Raw genomic sequence first — 23,091 nt, forward strand, 5'->3', positions numbered from 1 at the left:
GTCAAATAAAAAATCATTAGCTCTACTGTTGCCTACATGGCTGAGACACTTAGCACGATCATGTAATGGATCTGCCTGCTCGAGGGCTTTGAACAAAGTGCACAGCCTTTAAAGAAAATTCATTGCTCTTTCACTTTTGGAGACCATTTATTGATTTGTGAAAAATGGCCCACAAGATGCCTCACACTTACTACTTTTAGACCTGCTACGGTTGATAAATGGTATTATCATATTCATATAATGAAAGATTAATACAATCAAATCAATGAAAAGCTAAATAATCTGTTTAGTCTCTAATGAGAGCAGGACAGGCATATCATGAGTAGTTAGATGATCTTTGACTGGTTCTCTGTAAGGCAGGTCTAATTTGCCAGCTGGTCTGGAGAAAAAAAGGTCAAAGCAGAAGGATGTTAAATGCAACAGTTCTCCAATGAGATACCAGGCAGAGGTGTTTCAGCTGAAAGAAAAGAATCCAAAGGAACCCTAGTTTTCTAAAAAGAGCACTCATGCACAATGCAGTTTGTGTTATCAAATCCACCAAAGTTACCAGTTCCAATCAGTTTTAGTCTAAGATTTCAAATGCAAATATACCTGGCACTTTTAATTAAATATCTAGCAGGACTCTACCAGAAAATACTTAAAGAGCTAGACAGTCTTCACATTGCCTCAAAAATAACACCCACTTGGCAAGCATCAAGACCTGTGGCAGCCACTCATCTATGCTCACTGTAGCTCGTGATGAAGAAAGCATCTAGAAATTCTCAAATCTATCGCTGACAGAAGGGATTCCATCTCTTAAGATGGTCAGAAAAAAACTCCAATCTGTGAAGAAAAGGCCGAAGTTATTCTCTAACTTGACAAGTCTCCCAGATGTTAAAATGCCAGGGTAATTTTCTGTGCAGTTTCCAGCTATATTGACATCTGCCTCAGAAGACAACATCCATGCACTTCTGTAAAAGAGAATATGCTGCTTAAACATAGCATGCATTTTGTCTTAAACATAGCATGCATTTTGTCCTAAGTAAATCTTAAATACTGAATTTATCCACACCTTAATCTTCTGGAAATTTTCCTGCTTTTATAGGGAATGGCTTCTTGCCATGCCTGAACAAACAAGCCACTTTGTAAAGTAATTGACAGAAGACGAAAAATACCTTCCTCACTGAGCAATTAATTCTTTTGCCTTTAATTAGACTGGAGGTCTTATCTATTGTTAGTCACTCTCAAAGTTTTTCTCCAGGTGCTCCCTCACCTTCACCTACGGTTTTCCAGGGAAATCTTTTGTTGCCAGTGAAGAAGGACTCTTGGTCTATTCCTGAGGTAGTGCAAAGTGTCACTGCTAAGGAGAGGGGCTGCTACAGTGGAGAGTGAAATTTAGTGATTTTGTAATTGGATGGATTTGGATTTTGAGTTCTGCCCAGCAGCAAGCTTAGCTTCACTGTTGGCAACATTGGATGAAGCAAGAATCGTATCGGCTGCTTATATTGGTGTCTTGAAAAGTTTGGTTTTTCTTAATTGAAAAGTAGTCTAGTGACTCCCCTAACTACATGTCCAGTGTCAATAAGCACACTTGTCTTTTACATGTCAACCATGTGTTTTTAAGGTATCTTTTTCTATTTCTTACCAAGAATATTTTTGCTTTTAAACAAAACGTCTAAAAATTCTTAAATGTAATTGTAATGTATCTTTTAAGTGCCTGATGTACCAGAGAGAGCTATCCTTCAAGAAAGAGCACCAATTTATCCTCCTAAAAAAATGGCAAGACCACCAGCCAAAGGTATACTGGATAGAGCATTGAAATATATTATAAATTTTTTTGTGTCTTGTATGTTCTGTGTACAGTGAGTACTGTTTGTTTTCTGTGGAATGTTCTTCCTTTGGTTAATTCCTAGTTGGCAATGCCTTGTGATCCTTATTATTAGTAAGATCTATGTGCTAAATGTTAAGGTTCTTTTAATTGGTATCTTTTCAAGTGCCTGGAGTACGCAAGACAGTTGTCCGAAAAGAAAAAGCGTATGTCGAAGTTCCTCAGTATGAAGAGGAAGAAGAAATTCCAAAATATGAGGAGGAAGAAACCACCAGATATGAGAAGGAAGTAATCCATTACAAGGAGGAAGTTCACCGTTATGAAGAAGTTAGTCACTATGAGGAAGAAGTTCCTCAGTATGAAGAGGAAGAAGTCACACATTATGAAGAAGAAGCTGCTTATTATGGAGAGGAAGTTGCTGAATATGAGGAGGAAGAGTCAGAGGTTCCTCAGTATGAAGAGGAGGCTCCTCTACCAGTTAGAGGTATACTTTACAGTTTGTGTGAGAAAAAGTAGCATCTTTTCATTCCATTAAAATACCAAAGCTTTGTTTGTTTTAAGATGTTCTGGTGTGCTTTACAGTCTGCCTTTTTTCAAGATGTTTATTGATTAGTATGTAGTTTAGAAAACCTGTGATGACTGTATGTCTACTCTTTACTACCTCTATAAATTTAAATGTTCCATGTCATACATGTTCATTCCTCTTTCATATGCACTGCGTATAACCCACTAAGAAAATTTAACTGAGCTTAATTTCATCCTCATTTGGAATCCACTTTTGCTATCAGACTGTGCTTGAAATACTTAGAAATACTTATGTGATATCTGCAATCACAGACAAAAAAATATATTTGTCCAGAAAAGAGATAGGATATGTGATTTAGGAACACAAATCACATTGAATTCCACTCAGAAATCTTTGAAAACCCTATGGTTGATGTCTATTTCTGTCCTAAAGGGACATGAAAAAAAAAGATACAAAAGTTTTATTGAATATCCACATTTAAATACTCTTAGTTGTAGTTGTAGGTGTTTCCCTTAGGACTAATTTTTATGGTACTGGTATACATTTTCTACATTGTTAGTGCAGGATGAACTACTTAGGAGAACTAGGTCATTCCAAGACCTCAATACATGATAATATAAAGATATGAATCATCAATATCCGATTTTCCAAAATTACGTAATCATCTAAGAGTATTTAAAAATGCATACTTTCCAGTCCTGATCCAAATAATTCCATAGTGTCTTTTCCCCAAAAAGAAGTTCAGAATTTCTTTTGATTAATTAGTGAATGCCAAAACTATATTTAACACTGTTTGCAGTAGAATTTCGACAAATTGATTGGCATATTTTTCATAGTTGAGAAAAGGTGAGGCTGCACACCTCAAAAGCCAAGTTAATCCTGAACAGGAAGATTAGTGTTGGTTAAAATTTCCTTTGACTCTGTCATTGTAGCTAAGTTTAATGCATACGTGCTCCGAACTTCCTTCAGTAAGCTCAGAGCCAGTGGGACTCCTGTCATTGTAAAACTTTTATGGATATTTCTGGGTTTTGGAGTACAAAAAGAAGTTTATGTACATTTTAGTTGAAACCTTTGCCTCACTGCAGTTAAAGTCTGTTGATTTCAGAAGAATTAAGTGGGGGGTTTTAAATATTTCATTTACTCAGCAAATTTGGTATAAACTGCTGGGTACTTTTAATGTCTCCATAGTTCTGTGCTTGAAGTTAAGTCAGGTGATAAACTAGATGTGCCTGGGTCTTTTGGAAGAAAATCAGCAATTTATATTTAAGACATATACATGATGAGATGCAACCTATTAAATGCCTGAGTTGCTACTTTAGGATCATAGTTCTAGGGAAAAATATGGAAAAGTAGTAAAAACACTAAATATCTAATACAGCAATTCAGTAATTGTTTGTTACAATGTTTGTATTTTTGCAAATTTCCCACTGTGACACTCTACAATCTTCTTTAATAGCTGCTTCTAAAATGGCAAACTCTTTCTTAATCTTCTGATCTGCAAAAAAGCCCTTAAAGTTAAAAACATATTTACTGATGGTCTCAGTGGCTGAGCTGGAAGAATGGACATAACAGCAGCTAATATAATATTTGCTCTTTTATTTTGTCTTAATGATGAAACCCTGTTAAATCATAGCTGTATGTTTTGAGTATGTATTTGTATGTCTGTTTGCACTTTGTGTTCCCACTGTTATAGAAGTAAATACCTAAAACATTAATGGTATCTTTCAAGTGCCTGAGGTTCCCAAGAGGCCTGTTCCAGAAGAAAAAATACCTATTATGAAGAAAAAAGAACCTCCTCCAGCAAAAGGTATATATCTTCTCTTTATCTTAGCAAACATCCTCTGAATATGTAATTCACGTTGTATTTCAGCTGCCTTAAATGATTATTACCTTTTTCTGCCCTTTTTGGAGGGGGCTCTTCATATGAAATATCTGTGTTGCTGTCTTTTTTGTTTCATTTCTGTTTTGAGTAGCTTGTGGTTTATTTTTTAACCAAAATGATGTTTTTGAAGTGCCCGAGGTGCCAAAGAAACCTGTACCTGAAAAGAAAGTCCAAGTGCCGAAGAAGGAATCTCCCCCAGCTAAAGGTAAATGCACTTGTAATTACCTGTGATCAGAAAGATTCTCTAAAGTTCATTTATCTTCTCACTTGTTTTAAAAGCTAGGATAGTAAAAGAATTGTTACTCTTAAGAATTGTGGTTCTTTTTGTTTGTGTTTAATTGTTTAGTGTGACTGGCTTGCATGTCACCTTGTTTTAGACTCTCATGCCAAGCTCAATTTTCAATAATATCTTACTAAGTTCCAGAAGTGCCAAAGAAACCTGTTCCTGAAGAGAAGGTTCCTATTCCTGTACCAAAAAAGAAGGAAGTTCCACCAGCCAAAGGTATATCAGCTCTTGACTGAATGTGTTACAAAAATATTTAAAAAGTCAGTCTATGTTCATCTTTCCTCTTTCAATATAATGTAGAATGAAGAAAGTTTTCTAGTCTTGACAGTAATTTTTCATTCCACTTTATTGATTTATATCAATGTTCTTTACGGTATGGTTCAAAAATCAAATTCTTAAGCTACAATAATATTTTTTCAAGTGCCTGAAGTACCAAAGAAACCTGTGCCAGAAGAGAAGGTACTTGTCCCAGTGCCTAAAAGAGTGGAAGAGCCTCCAGCAGCCAAAGGTATACACCAGTTTCTGGTTCAACTCTGTGATTCTAGTTTTGTTTCTTCAGCTTTAGAAATCTGCCAGTAACAATCCCATTCCTCAGCTCAGTGTGTTTGAACCACTCACTGGCCTATGTTTGATCAGAACACTGTGGCTGTGTCTGTTAGTCACGGATGCTATGCTTATTCTATGCTTTGAAAATGTCTATGTTTGTGTATTGTATTGTCTCTGTCTTTTGGATCTTATATTTCTAAATAATTTTAAAGTACTTGCTGTTTCACAAACAGATGCTTCAAAAGATATACAATGTACCTAAACAGCAAGCTTCCTCCTTAGCCTTACGACACCAATTTGTAATGCTGTAGTCTGTGTGTGTTTGTAAGTTTACATATGTGCATAAATCTGTGGATAAAATTATGCTAACTTTCATACACGATTAGATTTTACAATAAATGTGTGGTTATCTTATCTTTTTACCATGTCTTATCTTACATTGAAAATTAATTCCTTAAACAAAAATGTCTTTTAAGTGCCTGAAGTGCCCAAGAAAGTTCCAGAAAAGACAGTACCTGTCCCTGTACGTAAAAAACCAGAACCTCCACCAGCCAAAGGTATTGATTCTTATAACTGAACATGTAGACGATGCTTCTTGTTGTTTCTTTATGTTTGTTATTAGAATGTATTTGAAATATTATAGCAGTTTGTGACAAATGTACTTGCTAATTCATACTCTTTAGCTTCTGTGTAAGTTGTCTCTCACTTTCTGATGTTGTGTCCAAGTTTTCTACAATTAAACACTATCTTTAACGTGCCAGAAATACCAAGACCTCCCAGTGAAGAGGTACATGTTTTTGCTCCCGAAGAAGAAGAGGAAGAGGAAAATGTTCCAGAGATCCCAGCAAGAGGTACACCATTCCTTCTTGAAGATTATGAGAGCTTTGTTCAGTTCATTAAGATCTTCATCTCCATTCATTGTTAAGCTTGATGTGAATCTTAATTAACCTTCTGAGAGGAGTTTTCTTATTCTTCTTGGTCTGTGTGCCTTTGTTCTGTGGTTTCTGTAGTTTTGATGTTCTAAAAGCAATTAAAAATTTCTTATCAAAACAATATCTTTAAAGTGCCAGAGGTGCCCAAGAGAGCTGTCCTAGAAGAAAAAGTACCTGTTGCAGTTCCTAAAGTAAAGAAAATTCCACCGTCTAAAGGTATATCACATCATGTTGTATGCAGATAATTCCTCTCCTTCTTATTTTCATATTTCAGTGGAATCTAATTTTAAAATTCAATTTATACTCACATAAAGTCAAATCCTTGATTCTGGCACTCTGCTGCTTCTCTGTAGTGAGCAGTGCTAGGGCTCAGACATGGCTTGGTTGTCTATTTTTTTTATTGGTTTCAACAGGCTGAGAATCAAGCCTTGAATGACTTGCTTTTTTTCCCTTTTAAATGATCACTGTGAATTAAATAATTCATTGTGATGTTATAATTCAGAACTAATTTTTAAATTAATTTTAGTTTAAATTAATTAATTTTAACTAATTTTAAAATTAATTTAACTATTTTTTCAAATAATTTAAATTTTGTTGAAACAGAAAAGCACTATCTGAAATAAAATGTTATTTTTACCTGGAAATTCTTCAATTCTGGGAGATCACTCTTACGTTTACCTTGAGAGTATGCTAAATTCTCAAGTTTTTTAGCTAAACTTATACAAAAATAAAATCAATTCAAAACTGACTATAGAAATAACCAGATTATATACTCTAAATGTGAAATTCAATGAGGAGTCAGACTATTGCAAAGGCCAAGCAAATTCTACCTGAGCAGCGGAGTTTTTTAGGAAAGCAGACACTGGAAGGTTTTTATGTAAAAAAAAAACACCTAGATGCTAATAATCTTCCTTAACCTCTGGTTTGTAGCATATTTTGATAATATTTTCTGTTTACAACAACACTGTGGAATTAAAAATTGGGCAAAATAGCTATTCCTCATATAATCCTTGTAGCCAAATTGCACATTGCTGCTGCCAGGGAGCAAAAAATAGTTTCCCCTATTTTTTTACTGTTTTATTACTGTTGTTATGTTAAAATTGCTGTCCCTGAGTTTTATGTTATGAATTTTTCTTTGTGGTGTTGTGAAAGTAAAGTTCTTAAAATAATATCTTTAAAGTGCCTGAGGTGGCAAAGAAAGTTGTGTCTGAAGAAAAGGTTCCCATTTTTGTTCCTGAGGAAGAAGGAGAGGAAACTATTCCAGAAGAAACTGTACCAGCAAAAGGTACACGATCTTTTCTTGCAAATTACTCATGACATCTTTTGTGTTCATTGGTATTCCTCTTTATTTCTTGTTCTAAGCTTTACATAAATCTTAAGAATCTTTTTGGGGGAGCTTGTTGTCTTGTTTCATGTTTTTACCTTGTTTCATGTTTTTCATGCTTTTACTGCTCTGAAAGCAATTTTAAAATGTGTTTGCAAAATAATATCTTTAAAGAGCCAGAGATTCCTAAGAAACCTGTCCCAAAAGAAAAAATTCCTGTACCGACTCCTGAGAAACTGGAGCTTCCTCCAGCAAAAGGTACATAAATTAATACTTAGGAAAACAATGTGTTGTTGTTTTCATTCAGAGTCTCCATCTAGTTTATTTTGTTTGTTATTTATGTTAGTCTGTGTCTGTGCTGCCTTTCTGTATTGATGTCTCAAAGTGCCTGTCGAATTCCTAGCTAAAAAAAAGCTCTAAAATGATTTTACATCTTCAAGAAGTATGCCTATGGATGTAAAGTGTCTTTTGCTTTAATTTCTGTATCATCTTTTAAAAATACATTCTGCAGATCAGTTCGTATGTCGTTATGTCTGTTTGTATATGTTTTGTGTTCTCTTTCTCATACTACTGGTAGATGACATTCTTAAAATAAAATGTCTTTAAAGTGCCTGAGATGCCTGAGAAACCCATTCCTGAAGTAAAAGAACCTGTTCCTAAAAAGGTGCCAGCTCCATCAGCCAAAGGTATTGCAGTTTGTACATGCTGTTATCATTAACTGATAATATTCTTCATACAAGTTGAGTTTAGCAAGGGACATTTTAGTATATCTGTTTTGTATTACGTTTGTCACTATGTTGTTTGTTTGTTTGTTTGTTTGTGAGTCTCTGTTCTAAGCTTCTGACTTGGTGTCTATTTATAAATTATGCAAAAGCATACTGAAGTTAGGTCCTATCTTTAAAGTACCCAAGGTGACTAAGAAGGTTACACCTGAAGAGAAGGTGCTTGTTGCTCCCCCTGAAAAAGTGGCAGTTCCAGCTGCAAAAGGTATATGTAGTCTTTATAATTAATATTTATGCTAAAAATGCTCTTGACCTTCTTCTAACTTTTGTCTCTGTTGTACAAGATTTCTGCTTGAATTTATGTTAAAACTCTTCATTTTCAATGTTTGCATTGTAGAACCGTAAACCTCTGTTTCTTGTGCTTTTTTATGTATACTGCTCTAAGGTGGTTTGTTTTTTTTAAATTCCTAAACAAAATCTGTATCTTTAAAGTCACGGAGGTGCGTAAAAGAGCTGTTGCAGAAGAGAAAGTACCAGCTGTTGTGCCCAAACCCAAAGAACCAACACCAACTAAAGGTACAGATATAATTCTTATTACTTCTCCCAAAGATTTATTTTTCCTCCTCATTCTAAAATCTTTTATAATATATATATTGTTTCAGAAGAATGGTTTTACAATTTAACTTATGCTTGTGGTTATTGTGTACATTTTCTGTTCTTTGTGAATTATCTTGACTAACTGTAAAAAAAAAAAAAAAAAAGTCAGATAGTAACAATAATACTGTTTCTAAAGTGCCTGAAGTATCCAAGAAACTTGTCCGGAAAGAAAAAGTCACTGCTCCTGCTCCTGCACCTGCAATGGAGAAGTATGAATACGCATATGAAGAGTATGAGAAGTATGAGACATATGAAAGCGTTGAAGAGTTTGAGCGGATTCAGGAAGCTGAAGAAATTGAGGCATATGAGGAACCTGAAGAACCTGAGGGATATAGGGAGATTCAGGAACAGGAATATGCAGAGGAGGCTGAGGAAAAAGATATCTATGGAAAGTACGAGTTTAAGGAGAAAGAAGAGATCTATGAGAAATATGAGGAGGTATATGAGGAGGCTTACGAAATCCAACCAGCTATAGGTAAATCAAGTCATGATTTCTTTGTTCTTATAGTGTGTTGTTTCCAGTTACTGCTTAAGCCTCCTATGGGTGTTTATTTATATTTTGCCTTGTTTGTAGTCCTATGTTTGTCTGTTGCTGGTAATGATAAATCAATTCAAAGACTGTTTCTATCCTACTCCTTCCTAAGGAATTCTTCCCTTCAGACTGAAATGGGAGGGTTCCCCACCTGACTGCCCAAGAGTGAGTTAGTGTAGATATGACACAGGCAGAGAAATTTATAATTTTCTGATGTAATTCAGCTTCAACATGAATTAAATATTTTTTTTGCATTGATATTTGATTCTTTTGCCCAGTTTAGCTCCTTTGAGTTACAGAGATATTGGAACTCATGTAAAACTTTCCTTTCCACCATTTAAATTATGAGTCCTCATGTCAAACAGAAAGTGCATCTGCAATGTACCAAAAGATGTAGGCTGATACTCCTTTGTTTTGTTGTTCAAGAATTCTGAGATTACCACTTGCTTTTTTTCTGCATAAATTATGAGATGAGTGATTGCCTAGTTTGCTGTGTTTATATCTGTTGTAATTCCTCATAAATAATTTACAATCCACAATGAAATATTTTTTAAAGTGCCTGAGTTGCCCAAAAGACCTCTGCCAGAAGAAAAAGTACCTGTTCCTAAAAGAGAAGCTCCACCAGCCAAAGGTACCTCAACTATTCAATACATTTGAAAACACAAAGAGTCTCTGAATCCCCAAATCCAGTAATTTACCTATTCTGATTTGACTGCTAGATCCTTAACTTTCTTTCGCAGTACAGTCAAAGTGAAGTTACTAAAAAAAAAAATATTTCTTTAACAAACCAAAACAGACAAATTTACTTCCTGGAGGCAAAATTTATTTTTTGCCCTTACAATATGTGACATTTTATAGCTAATCAGGAAACCCTGGTTTCCTGCAGAATCCTAAAAAACTAGAACTTTCTTTAACCTAATGATGTGCTGGGATGTGTGCAATCTTAGTAGGTGTTCTCTGTAACAGGCTTTACAAAACCTAAGTGTCATGAATAGCAACTGTCAGTGGATGCTAGTACAGTTACTGTACTAGTCCAGAATTTTGTAATTTTCTGTTCATAGCACTCATTTTACCAGAATTCATTTCATGATAAGTTCTACAGTTGTTTCTCATATGAATTCTCAGAACTAAATCAGTGGGCAAAAGTGGATTTGCTTGCTTGTTTGTTTGTTTTTACAGAAAGGCTTGGACTTAGTTGATAGGAAATTAAAACCTTACTGTATTCCCAGCTGCCATTATTTAGAGCTGATAGTTCATGAAACTAATTGTTAAGGCTTATCCTAGTCAAAAATTTACCCAACAAACAGCAGTATTTTTCTTTCATTGAATACCAAAACTCTAGCTATGTGAATCCAAGCAAACTGGTCCAGACAAGTGGCCTATTTTGTATTATGTACATGTATATATGTATTATATATATATATATATATATGTGTGTGTGTGTTTTGCTAAGATTTCTGAGTCTTTGCATTGCTTGCTTTTTTTTAACTTCTATTCTTGCATAATACTCATACTGCAAACATTCTTAAAAAAACACCAATGTCTTTAAAGTGCCAGCGGTGCCAAAGAAACCTGTTCCAAAAGAAAAAGTACCACCTGCTGTTCCTAAAAAGGAGACGACTCCACCAGCTAAAGGTATACTTCCTCTGCGTTGTCTTCATGGTATATGAACTCTAATTTCAGTCTTTTGTCCTTGTTGTTTGTTGAGAAACCTGCATGTGTTTTATGTCCCCACAGTGTTTTTTTCATCTGTTTGTAACTGAATATTTTTTGCCTTTCTGTTTCAAGTCATTTGTTGAAAACATGTGAGAGTCGCTTTAAAAAATGAGTGTTTTGTCATTAAGCTGCCCATGAAAGTAGTTCAGAAAGAAAGAATATTTTTATTTCTTCTGAAAAAGAATCTTTCTTTCAAGAATATATATTTTTAAACATTATTCTTTTGTCTAATCTTCAAAATTAACATAGACGTTCTTTCAGGAAGTATTTAATTCTTTGATGTTTCAAGAATCTTCCTTGTTAGATTTGCTCTTCTTCTTTCTAACTTCTTCCAAATAGCTTTGAAAGCCCTAAAAGTAAATTATATCTTAAAGGGCCAGACGTTCTCAAAAGAACTGTCCCTGAAGAAAAGAAACCTACACGTACACCTGAAATAGAAGTTCCACCAAAGAAAGGTAAAGGAGACTTTGATATGAGATCTTAGGGAAATATTTGTGCCATTTTTCCTAGCTAACATCTTTCAAAATGATTGTTGTGTCCTTTACACTGTTGCAAAAGTACCCAGTCTCAGGTGGAAATTCAGCTCTCAGTGATATACTGTAAACTCTGAGGCAAATATTTCAGACCTGTGCTAGACAGTAAATCATTGGATTATGAATGAAAACACGCTGAGGAGGTATTTCTAGTTACATTACCAGTATGTAAACCTTCAATGCTTTTATATGTTTAATATATAGTTGTGAATTTAGTTTAAACTGGGGTTTTGAAACCAATATATGAGTCATGAAATTGCTGAAGTAATAGGGCAGGAGCCAGTAAGTTTAAGACATTAAAGCTGTTACACCTATCCAAAGGAAAAGCATGACAATTCAGTGAGGAAAGCAAATGGATTATGCTCTTTGAGAGCAGAAACTATAAATTTCTTCACATAATTCATTGTTCCATCAAGACAATTCTAGAACTGTGTTGTATTTCATTCTCAAAAAGACATGGTATTTGAGATCTCAAAGGGACTTAGTTTTCTGTGTTTATTTTTGTTTGGGATATTAAAAATGACAAAATATTCTGAGGTTACTAAAAGAAAGCTAATATCTTTGAAGTTCCTGAGTTTCATAAGAGAGCTGTCCTTGAAGAGAAAGTACCCATCATTATCCCTAGAGAAGAGGAACCTCCTTTCTATGAAGGTACATCAATTACACATCTACCGAACAGTAAATTGCAGAGAGTATATCAATTCATGCCCTACAGTGTTCTGTGAAATATGAGATATTTTCAATTAATTTTTAAAAATATTTAGAAGTAACTTATATCCATGACTTTTAAACCAACTCTCTCCCCAAATTTAGATGTAGTTCAGCATTTTAAAAATGCTAAACTTTTCTCCTGTGATAATAAGAGAAATAAATGAAACTAAGTTGCTGATCCAGGAAACACTTTAATCACACTGGAGCAAAGAAATGAACTTAAGTAGACAATGGTTTAAGAGCCATCCTAAACAACAACTAATATTTGAGCTGGGATAGAGGTAGTTAACTCCAAATGAGAACATATGAAATTCAGTTACAAACTCTATCTAATACGTGAAACTAAGTAACTAGAAACTAAAATTAAACATTTGTATATACTTGTATTGATTGGGAGTGGTCACTTCTAGCAGGCATTGGTAAAGGATTAGGCTGAACTGAGATATTTGAATGACATGTTCAAACAGCTCCTTGTCCATATACATGTCTGCATTTTTGCATTACAAGTTGTCTTTCTACTCTTGTCTTGTAATTAATACTAAAATATGTAAAATAAACTAATATCTTTAAAGAAACTGAAGTTTATGGAGAAGTTCCAACAGAAGAAAAAGTCTCTTTTATTGTTCCTACTGAACCAGAAGCTCCAGCAGCTAAAGGTACACCAACTCTTCAAGCTATGTAAAGCAACACATTCCCTACAAATTATTCATCTTCATCATTCCATCTGTGTGCTAATCTGCTATTAAATGTGTTCATTCTCATGTTTCCTTAGACACTATGTGTCTGTCATTGCTTCTTTGTTACTTACACTTTGTATATTATAATGTTCTTTAAAAAATGTAATATCTTTGAAGTATCTGCAGTGACAAAGAAAACTGTCCCACTTAAGAAAATACCTGCTGCTGTACCTACAGAAGAAACTCCTCCAGCTAAAGGTACAAGTCCTCCAAATGGATTTTCTCTAACCTCTTTTAAAAGTGAGGTACCAAGTGAGAAACCCAACTTGCTTGTTTTTCTTAAACAACAAAACAAGGTGTCACAGACACCTTATAGTTCCCATTTCTGTCTTTTGTTAGCAGCTGCTCAAATAGACTGATACATTCTGCTCCAAGAATTTAAAATTTAGAAAGACTAAATTAGACAAAGAAATTTAGTAGACAGGAGACTCATTAGTAGAGCCAGGGATTAGCCTTATATTTTTTTTAATTCATGTCTCATTTTTTTTCCTCAAATACTTTGACAATATATTAGAAAAAAATCTAAAACATTGTGGCAGAAGCTTGTTTGCAGAAGGACTCTTTGCAGTCATATCAGGGACTTTAGGAAAGTCAAGATTAAGGTAATACTTTAAATTGGGACAAAATACAGAGCCACAAAAGGTTTTTCATAGCAACATAAGTTTTATAGTAGAAGTCCAGCACTAAAGAACTCAATAGATGTTGGAAGCATAATAATTAGTTAATTGCACTGGAGTTTTGCCTTGCTTTTATGGATAATTTTGAAATTTCAAAAAATAAACTCCTTTAGATTGCCAAAATACCTAAAAAAAACCCCAACCCAAACCAAACAAAAACCCAAACAAACAAACAAAGCCAACAGAAAACCCTATCAAACAAACAAAAAAAACCCACAACAAAAATCCATTAAAAAAAACACAGGAAAAAAAAACAAACTAATAAGAAACCCAAGCATAAAAAATCCTACTATCTTTTCAGAGAAGAACATATTCAGACCTGGAAGTGCTAGGAGTAAGAAAAACAATGAACTCCAGAAGGCGAAGTTGTTGAGTTGTATTCAAAACTTAATAGGGTGTATTTTTTGTATTTTTCTAGTAGAACTTTTTTGTTGTTTTACAAAACTGTATTACTTATTTCATAGTGCAAATTTCTAAAATAAACCAATATTTTTAAGTTCCTGAAGTACCAAAGAAAGCTGTCCACAAAGAGAAAATACCTCCTGCTCCACATAAAGAAGAACCTTCACACTTTACAGGTACAAGAAATTTTGAGTGGGATTTGAAGGATAAAAAATGTTTTCATACATAAATTTTTAATTGTTTTGAGAGCATTCTGCTTATCATGAACTAAGGTTTACTTAACAGCTTTGGTTAGTTACCACAGTATAAAATTAATTGTTCTCAAGGGGAAAATTAGCTGCTACTTGAGATCAGCCCAAAGGAAAAAAAAATAAAAATAAAAAGTGACAGAGCTTAGATAGACAAGGCCTCTTGCACTCAAGGTAGTAGCTCAGTTTAGGACATACCACACATCTTTCTCTTGACAAGCTGCAGAAGTCATATCGGGGTAGAATAAGAGATTTTTTTCATTCCTTATTGGAAAGCATCCTCATTTTGCTGGTGGATATAAAATAGACCTGTGAACCTTAAGAGGAACTTGAATATTTGTTTATATTTGTTCTTTATCTTATACACTGTATAGTTTTCTGAATATATTCTAAGTTAATTTAAGTGTTTAAACTAATATCTTTTAAGTACATGAAGTGTATGAGGAGATGCACATAGAAGAAGAAATTTCTACTGTTCAACGAAAAGAGGAGGCTCCAGCACCTAGAGGTATATATCTTCATCATCTCTTCCTGCAATTTACTAAGTCATGAACTCCAGGAAAATTAAATTATTCATGTTCATGGTTTGTTTAGTTCTTGTTCAAAGTAATTAATATTTGTATTCATTCTTTTAGTACCCTACTTATATGAAAAACTTGAGATTTTTTTATGATTTATCTTTCTATCCTTAAAATGAACTAATATCTTTAAAGTACCCATGGTCATTAAGAAAGCTCGTCCAGAAGAAGTGCCTATTGCTGTGCCTAAAAAACCAGAACCTACTCCTGTGCCTAAAGAACCAGAACCTACTCCTGTGCCTAAAAAACCAGAACCTACTCCTGTGTCTAAAGAACCAGAACCTACTCCTGCGCCTAAAAAACCAGAGCCTACTCCTGTGCTTAAAAAACCAGAACCTACTCCTGTGCCTAAAAAACCAGAACCTACTCCTGTGCCTAAAAGACCAGCATCTCCACCGTCTAAAGGTACTCTGAGAGCCTAGTAGAACTGAGGTCTTTTGCTGATAAACATCTTTAGTGCTTCTTACACAGTTTCCAATTTAATAGATCATGGTCCACTTGTGTCAGATTTGTGCCATTTGTGTTGTATGTGTCCCTGTGTCTGTTTCTTAACTTGTGTCTAATTCATAAAATTAAAATCAGTAAATACCTTCTGAGTGTGTGAATTGCCTAAGAAAACTATTAGTGAAGAAAAACCTGTCCTTCTGCCTAAAAAGCCAGAAGCTCCATCTGCCAAACTCCTTTCTCTATGAGTTTCATCTGTCCCTTGTATTGTTCTTGTCAAAACATTAAAAATTAGTTGAGTTTATCTATTTCTTGTAGCCAAAAATAACCTAGGAATTGTATCAGAAGCTAGACAAAAAGGGACTAGAAAAAAGGAAAACTCTGACTGAGTTAACATGCAGTGAGATTTACAGAACAAACATTTTCACTTTGTGGGTACTGTGAACAACCTCAGAAATTCTATCAGTACTCAAGCAAGAAGTATGTGTACTTCCTGTTTCATGCTGCTCATGTGAAACTTAGGGGTCAATGGATTTAATTGTGAAATAGAATTGGCACAGAAAGCAGTTGTTACAATTCTTTCAGGTATTCCAAAAGTTCTGTCTGAACTAGCAGTTTGTGTGGCACATCACTACTGCATGACAAGAAGTCAGTTCAGACTTGTTCTTTGCCAGATAGAACCATGAACACTTTTCAGAATTTGTAACTGTTGTCGAAGCATCCTTATATATCTATTTGTTTTGTCTTATTTATCTGTATTGGATGTTTTATCTTTGTAATTTTTAAAACTACAATTATTTCTTTAAAGTGTCTAGGTACCTAAGAAATTAATAGATGTTGCTGTGCCTAAAAAGCCAAGAGTAACACTATCTAAATCTTATATGTCAATAATGGTAACTTTCTGAGGAGATTTCTCTTTCTCTTTGACACTAGTGTTTATAGTAAAACTAATTTATAAAAATCCTAGTAGTATGTAATAGTATACAACATTGTTTGCATCTTTTGTTTATGTCTTTTGTTTATTTTCTTTCTGATGTGGTTCTTGTGATACTCTTTCCTCTTAATAATTTTAAGTGCTTTAAATATTAAAAAAATGAATGCTGTTTTCCTTAAAGTGCCAGAGGTGCCCAAGAAAATTCCAGAAGAGAAAGTAGCCACTGCTGTCCCTAGAAAACCAGAACCACCACCAGCCAAAGGTATGTTGCACTACAGAAAACTAAAATTTGGAAGAGGAAAAGAACCTTGATTGTGCAGATTAGTTATTTGATTGTTTGTTTGTGTTTTCCTGTTACTTTTATTTTCTGTGCCCACAGTTCTATATATGTTACTGTTTTGAAAATTCTTTTTTTCTGATTCGTAGCTGCAATCAGTGTACCAGTATGTTAGAAATATTGATGTGGCTGGGCAGAGATGAGACTGACACTTGAGAACAACAGGAGAAATCTTAAGAGAAGAGGAGAAAAGAGGGTCTCTGTGATGTGAAATACTCCAGACAGATAATGAAAAATTAGCCCCAAAAGAGAGTATAGGATAGTGATACAGATGTCTAGTAGAGGAGAAAACCCTCCATGCATAGATGAAAAATTGATATCATGAAGCCATCACATACAGAAGAATGTGACAAGGAATACAAAATGGACAATGTCAGTCTAAGGGAAATAGAGATTCAGGAAATGGTTGAATAAAACAGAAAAATAATCTAGTGTAAAAGATGACACTCCAGAAGACTTTGTGTCTCCTCAGATTATACAAGGGCATAAAATAACCCTAAGGCAATAAATATGTCAAATCAAAGGGTCTATTAAAAACATTTGCAATTCTACTGAAAAGTTTTGAACGTAACTGTAAAATTCCATATAATAACTGAAAGTAATCTCTTCCCTAAAGGGTGTGAAGGACCCAAGGAAGTAGTTGTAGAACAAAAAATCAAAGTTGCTGTGCCTAAAAAGCCGGAAGTTACACCAGCTAGAGATACTTGACATTATGACAAAAGTAACAGAATCAAAAAAATCACTCTTTTATTGTTTTAACAATATAGAACACAGTGTTTAAGACCTCTCTTAGCATTTTCTTCTGTTGTCAAAGTTTTTTCAAGTGAACAAATGTGTTGTGTAATAAAAATTGTTCTTTGTAGTTGTGCTTTCACTAATAGTGATCTGCTGTTATGCTTTAATGTTGTTTATGGAATTCTCATAGTATAAAGTTATTGATACCTGAGATACTAAAGAAAGTGGTCCCAGAAAAGGCTTCAGTTAGAGTATCAAAGAAACCAGAACTTCCACTGAATAAAAGTAGCTGCTGCACACAAGAAAACCCCTTAATTGTCTAGGGTACTCTTTCAACATGGTGGTAATTTACTTTTACTATAAATGTATTATAAAATATTTTTGTTGTTTGAACTGTAGTTTTTGTATCTGTACCTCAGTGAGGCAGCAGAGAGAATTCTCTGTAGGCAAAGGTAAATTACATGTTCACATACAAAACCACTGATGCTTTTCATGTCCCCGAGATTTATGTTTTCTTAGTGTCTGAACACTACAGACATATCTTTGAAATGCATAAAAATAAAATTAATAATTTTTTTGAAGTCCCTGAGGTGCCCAAGAAAATGGTTTCAGAAGAAAAAATACACATTGAAGTTCCTAAAAAACCAGAACCTCCACCACCTACTAAAGGTACATGTTCAATAGTGATGAGATTGCACACAATCTTTAATCTGTTTCTTTAAACACTACCCTTAAGTTTGTGTTATCTGCTTTTTTTATGCTCTAATATTTGTAAATGTTACAGATTGTGTTGTCTTCTTCACTTGTGAATAGCTCCCAGTAAGAGACAATGGCTACTAATGGTGTGCAAATAGCAATACGAAAAAAAACCCCAGGCTATTTATCGGGTTGGGGTTTTATATGATGGTGTGTTATTTTTCTTCTTGTGCCTATTGTTGCCATTTTAATTCCTATTCTTCAAACTCCTAACACTAAAACAAACAAATGTCTTTAAAGAACCAGAGGTGCCGAAGAAAGTTGTTCCAGAAAAGAAAATACCTGTGCCTAAAATACCAGAACCTGTGGTTGTCCCAGAACCAGAGGCTGCACCTGAAGAACCAGAACCTCTACCAAAGGAAGGTAAATTTCAACACTAACAAAATAACAAAAGCAATGTTTTTCCTCTTTTCTTTAATATTATAATTACTCAGGCCTTCTGTTTTCTGAGATTCTATGTTAAACTTGTTCTATCCACCTGCATGTGTGTGTGAAACAGACATACATGGTTGTTTTTGAAAAATAGGGGCAAATCTTGCGTGTCTGAATTGTCTGTATTTTATATTTCTTCTTACAATTTTTGATTATTCTTATTATTCTACCTGCTTGGGTTCATGAAAACAACCACAGCTAATATCTTCAAAGTTATAACAGAAGAAAAGAAAATACCCATTCTAGTAGCTGAGGGCAGAAAATATCAATATGATTGAAATTCCAGAAGCTCCGTCAAGAAAAACTAGATGCCATCACTGATATTTCTTTAAAGTATCTTCAGCTAATTCCCTTCAGTGCTATTAATATCTTTTGTCCCGTCCATTCTGCTTGAAATTATCATGGATTTTACTTACTGTTTAAGTTATACTATGAGTGTATGTGTGTACGTCCATATGGGGGCATGAGTTTTGTGAGGGGGGAGTGTGTGTGTACACTTGAGATAAAAGAGAAAAAAGCCAAAATGTCATATATTCATCATTAAAAAGGGCAACATAAATGATCAGTACCTGAAGTGTTTTTAATATTTTCATTACAATTGTGTTTTTGTGTTTTAAGATTGACTTAATTTTGGCATGATTGTCAGTGCCATTGTTAAATTTAGAACTAATATCTTTTATGTACATAAAGTGGCCAAGACAACTTTCCCAGAAAAGGAAGTACCTGTTCCAGTTTCCCGAAAACCAAAGTCCATTGCAGGACCCCCAAAAGCAAAGCCTCAAGAGGTGGAACTGCAAGAACCACAAGTGGCTAAAGTGGCCCGAAAGCAAAAGGTTGTAGTGGCAACTCAAAAACTAGACCATTTTCTGACATCTGAGGAGCCCGAGACTGTTTTGACATCTCAAAAATTAGAATCTATTGTGGCATCCCAAAAACCAGAGCATGCTGTTGTGCTTGAGAAACAAGAGTTTACTGTGGTATCTGAGGAACCCAAGCCTGATGCAGAGCCCCAAAAACTAAAACATGATGTGATACCCCCAAAACAGAAGCCTGTTTTGGAACACCAAGAACCAGAACATGTTGTAGTGCTTGAGAAACAAGAGTTTATTGTGGTATCTGAGGAACCCAAGCAGGACGTGCCACCCCAAAAATTAAAACATGGTGTGATGCCCCCAAAACAGAAGCCTGTTTTGGAACACGAAAAAACAGAACATGTTATAGTGAAACAAGTTGTAATGAAACAAGAACATGTTGTAGAGAAACAAGAGTTTGTTGTGATACCTGAGGAACCCAAACCTGATGCAGAGCCCCAGAAACTAAAACATGGTGTGATACCCCCAAAACAGAAGCCTGTTTTGGAACACCAAGAACCAGAACATGTTGTAGTGCTTGAGAAACAAGAGTTTATTGTGGTATCTGAGGAACCCAAGCATGATGTGCCACCCCAAAAGTTAAAACATGGTGTGATGCCCTCAAAACCAAAGCCAGTTCTGGAATCCCAGAAACCAGAACCACTTAAAGCCCCCAAGGAACCTAAGCTCACAATGGTGTCTGAGGGGTCAGAGATAGTTGAATCAACCAAAAAATCAAAGCCTGGTTTGGTGCCCCCCAAAACAAAACATTTTGTGCTGACCCAGAAAACAGAGCTTGTAGCAGCTGAGGAAACAGACTTTGCTGCAGATTTCCAAAAGCCAAAGCCTTTTGCAGTGTCCAGAAAATCAAAGCCTGTTGTGGCACCCTGCGAGCCAGAACCTGTCGTACTGCCTGAGGAACCAGAAACAGTTTTAGCACCCCAAAAACTAGAATCTTCTACACCACTTCAAAAACCAAAGCCTGAAGTGGCATCCAAAGAACCAGACCTTGTTTTGGCACCGGAGGAACCACCACCAGCCAAGCTGGCCGAAAAGCAAGAGCATATTGCTATACCTAAAAAGCGAGCAGCTGCACAGACTAAAGGTACCTCTTCTTATGCATAGGATCTCTTTTCCTTCTCTTGAGTGTGTTATGTTTCACTGCTCATTTTAAAGCTTAATAAACATAACTAATATCTTTAAATATGCAATGCCTGAAAGACATTCCCAGAACAGAAAATTCCTCTAACTGTTCCTGAGAAATCAAACACTCCATCAGTCTACATGTTATCATGAATACATGACAAGCACACCTGGTCTTCTCTTAAGTATGATCTTAACATCTTTTGTTCTGTCCATCGTTCTGGATCTGTTTTAAATGATGCTTGCTAAACAAATTGCACTGTGCTAATTTGTTATTTCAGAACATTTCTGTTGTCCTCTGTGTTTCAGTTTCTGTACTTACATTGTTGTATTGTTGTTGTAAAATTAAATGCACTAATATCTTTGAAGTGCCTGAGGTGGCTGAGAGGACTGTTCCAGAGGAGAAACTGCCCCCTACTGTATCTAAAAAAATAGGAGCTTCGCTTCCTAAAGGTACATGTCACCACTATTATCATCGTAAGGAAGGGTGTTGTTGGGGTTTTTTTAATGAGTTCAAATTGATCTTTCAGTGTATACTTCGATATCAAAAATGTGAGAGATATACCAAATATGAATTGCTGTGCAGGGGTGTCAAATATTTCCTCAACTAAAACCATACAAAATTTTGCTGTACTAGGTTTAAGATATATCAAGCAGATATGATGAACTTATGTCTATGAAAAAATGCTAAAAACTTAAAGATGCTAACAAGAGAATGAATTCATAAACAATTGTTCACATTATTAGTAGGGATGGCTTAGTACATGGTTTAATGGGGCTTGGCAGTGTTAGGTTTGCAGTTAGACTTGATGATTTTAAAGGTTTTTTCCAAACTAAATGATTCTAAAATTCTATGAGAAAACGTTCATTCTACCACCAGATTCTCTCCATCTGAAATACTGTGAAGTACTGCCTCAAAGTAATGATATAATCATTAAAAAAATTTAAATTAATATAAGAGGAAATACTTATAAGTAACATCTAGTGATTAGAATGGAAGCCAGGAGATGTTAGAGGGAAAATGTGGTAAGTTAAAGAAGAGAGGAAACATGCAAAGACAGAAAAAGAAAGGTGAAGTCAACCTGAAGGATAAAAATAGTGATATTATCCAAATAACAAGTAAAAAGATGACAGTAACTACCTAAAACAGGACAGAACACACAGTCATTAATGAAACATGGCTGATGCACAAATACAGTCAGATTCCATAAGTCTCTGATCATCTGTTACTGAGAAGCCATATGTTTTCTACATTTCCACCTTCACTGAGAAACTAAGACCAAACCCAGAATTCCCATCTCTTCTGTGATGTATTTGACACCCTGGTCATTCCACAGCTTTGAAACAAAGCATAACTGATGACTGAATGTAACCACAGCACTTTCTCAAAACAGATTGTGTGAATATACTATTGACTGTCTTATTGTTTCGTGTACATCTGCAGTGCTCACAAAACTAAAATATACTAATATCTTTGAAGTACCCAAGGTGCCCAAGAAAGGTGTTCTGGAAGAGCCTATACCCGTAACTGTGCCAAAAAAGCCAGAACCTGCCACAGTTCGAGGTACCTGTCACCCTGTGCATCAGTCTGAATGAGACTCTTTCTTACTGTCTTACATGTTACTTCTGATGTCTGTTGTCCTGTCCATTTGTGATTTCATGACATTTCTACATTCTATGTTAAGTATCAGTTAGAAATTTGATAATCTATTATTTTTTATCAGCGACTCAGGTTATATTTTGAATTTGCTGTTTTGTTCTCATGTTTTGAATCAGTAGATACGAAAATAATATACTCTAGCAATTTATCATAAGTTTTTCATGTGGCTGGCCAATTCTGTTATCTTAAATTGTCACTGAATGTCTACATGAGTCTTTAGAGAGACTCAGGTAGTGTTTATGACAGACATAAATTTTTTGAAATGAAAATCCAATTTTTACTCAGCAATGCACATGAGTGCAGTGAGAATTGACAGCATATCAAGTGTTTAGAGAAAGTGCTGATAATTTGGGGTTTATAAGGAAGAAAGAATCATTGTAAAATCCATTGCACCGTACAGGCTGTGGAAGTTGCCACAGTGAAATGAAAATTGAAGCACGATAGGTAGTTAGGGTAAGAAATTAAGCCAATAAAAAGAAAAGCATAAACAAAGAACAGAAATAGAGGACAAAAATAGGGAGAAAAGAGAACTACTCTGTCCTCACCCTGTCTCTACCCAGACTGCTGAATTCCAAGCACCAACAGATTCATGAGGAATGGCACAGATTAGATATGGGCTGGGGTTGGTCCCAGGGAAAAGCTGGATCCCAGCAGGGCTGAGAATGACAGTCTCTCCTCCCAAGGAGGGAAGGCTGCTAAATACAGAGCAAAGTGTCCTAATTCACACCTCAAGCTGTACCTAAACCTAGCCAAGAGTTTTCTCACAGAACTCACTAGGCATCACTTCTTTGTGACTGTGCTGTGTGAGGTGGTGTGTGTCTGAGAGCGAGAGAGAGAGAGCGAGAGATGGGTTGATGTTGTGAGACCCGTTTGGTTACTTTCCTGAGCTCATCTCTAGTCTATGTTTCATTGTGCATCTTTCCCTTTATTGTATAAAACTGACTGTTACTAATATCTTTGAAGCACCTGAGGTGCCCAGGAAG

The 23,091-nt window shown here is 35.1% G+C and overlaps 1 protein-coding gene across 1 annotated transcript in view; it reads left to right on the forward strand.

Annotated features, from left to right (window-relative positions):
* The window catches only part of TTN (titin), a 244,207-nt gene that overhangs the window by 101,411 nt on the left and 119,705 nt on the right, over positions 1 to 23,091 (forward strand). Inside the window, exons 129-155 of the mRNA XM_017834916.1 lie at positions 1,694 to 1,777; positions 1,974 to 2,291; positions 4,063 to 4,140; positions 4,346 to 4,420; positions 4,634 to 4,717; positions 4,923 to 5,009; positions 5,524 to 5,604; positions 5,809 to 5,898; positions 6,112 to 6,195; positions 7,160 to 7,264; positions 7,478 to 7,561; positions 7,912 to 7,989; positions 8,207 to 8,290; positions 8,518 to 8,601; positions 8,819 to 9,157; positions 9,771 to 9,845; positions 10,766 to 10,849; positions 11,305 to 11,385; positions 12,031 to 12,114; positions 12,747 to 12,830; positions 13,038 to 13,109; positions 14,086 to 14,166; positions 14,666 to 14,746; positions 14,952 to 15,221; positions 16,376 to 16,456; positions 17,849 to 17,935; positions 18,263 to 18,385. Of these exons, the coding sequence (XP_017690405.1) occupies positions 1,694 to 1,777; positions 1,974 to 2,291; positions 4,063 to 4,140; positions 4,346 to 4,420; positions 4,634 to 4,717; positions 4,923 to 5,009; positions 5,524 to 5,604; positions 5,809 to 5,898; positions 6,112 to 6,195; positions 7,160 to 7,264; positions 7,478 to 7,561; positions 7,912 to 7,989; positions 8,207 to 8,290; positions 8,518 to 8,601; positions 8,819 to 9,157; positions 9,771 to 9,845; positions 10,766 to 10,849; positions 11,305 to 11,385; positions 12,031 to 12,114; positions 12,747 to 12,830; positions 13,038 to 13,109; positions 14,086 to 14,166; positions 14,666 to 14,746; positions 14,952 to 15,221; positions 16,376 to 16,456; positions 17,849 to 17,935; positions 18,263 to 18,385 (2,958 nt within the window). The remainder of the gene's footprint in view (positions 1 to 1,693; positions 1,778 to 1,973; positions 2,292 to 4,062; positions 4,141 to 4,345; positions 4,421 to 4,633; positions 4,718 to 4,922; positions 5,010 to 5,523; positions 5,605 to 5,808; positions 5,899 to 6,111; positions 6,196 to 7,159; positions 7,265 to 7,477; positions 7,562 to 7,911; positions 7,990 to 8,206; positions 8,291 to 8,517; positions 8,602 to 8,818; positions 9,158 to 9,770; positions 9,846 to 10,765; positions 10,850 to 11,304; positions 11,386 to 12,030; positions 12,115 to 12,746; positions 12,831 to 13,037; positions 13,110 to 14,085; positions 14,167 to 14,665; positions 14,747 to 14,951; positions 15,222 to 16,375; positions 16,457 to 17,848; positions 17,936 to 18,262; positions 18,386 to 23,091) is intronic.

This window comes from Lepidothrix coronata, unplaced genomic scaffold (genome assembly GCF_001604755.1).
Source record: "Lepidothrix coronata isolate B3197 unplaced genomic scaffold, Lepidothrix_coronata-1.0 Scaffold7, whole genome shotgun sequence".
Taxonomy (NCBI): Eukaryota; Metazoa; Chordata; class Aves; order Passeriformes; family Pipridae; genus Lepidothrix; species Lepidothrix coronata.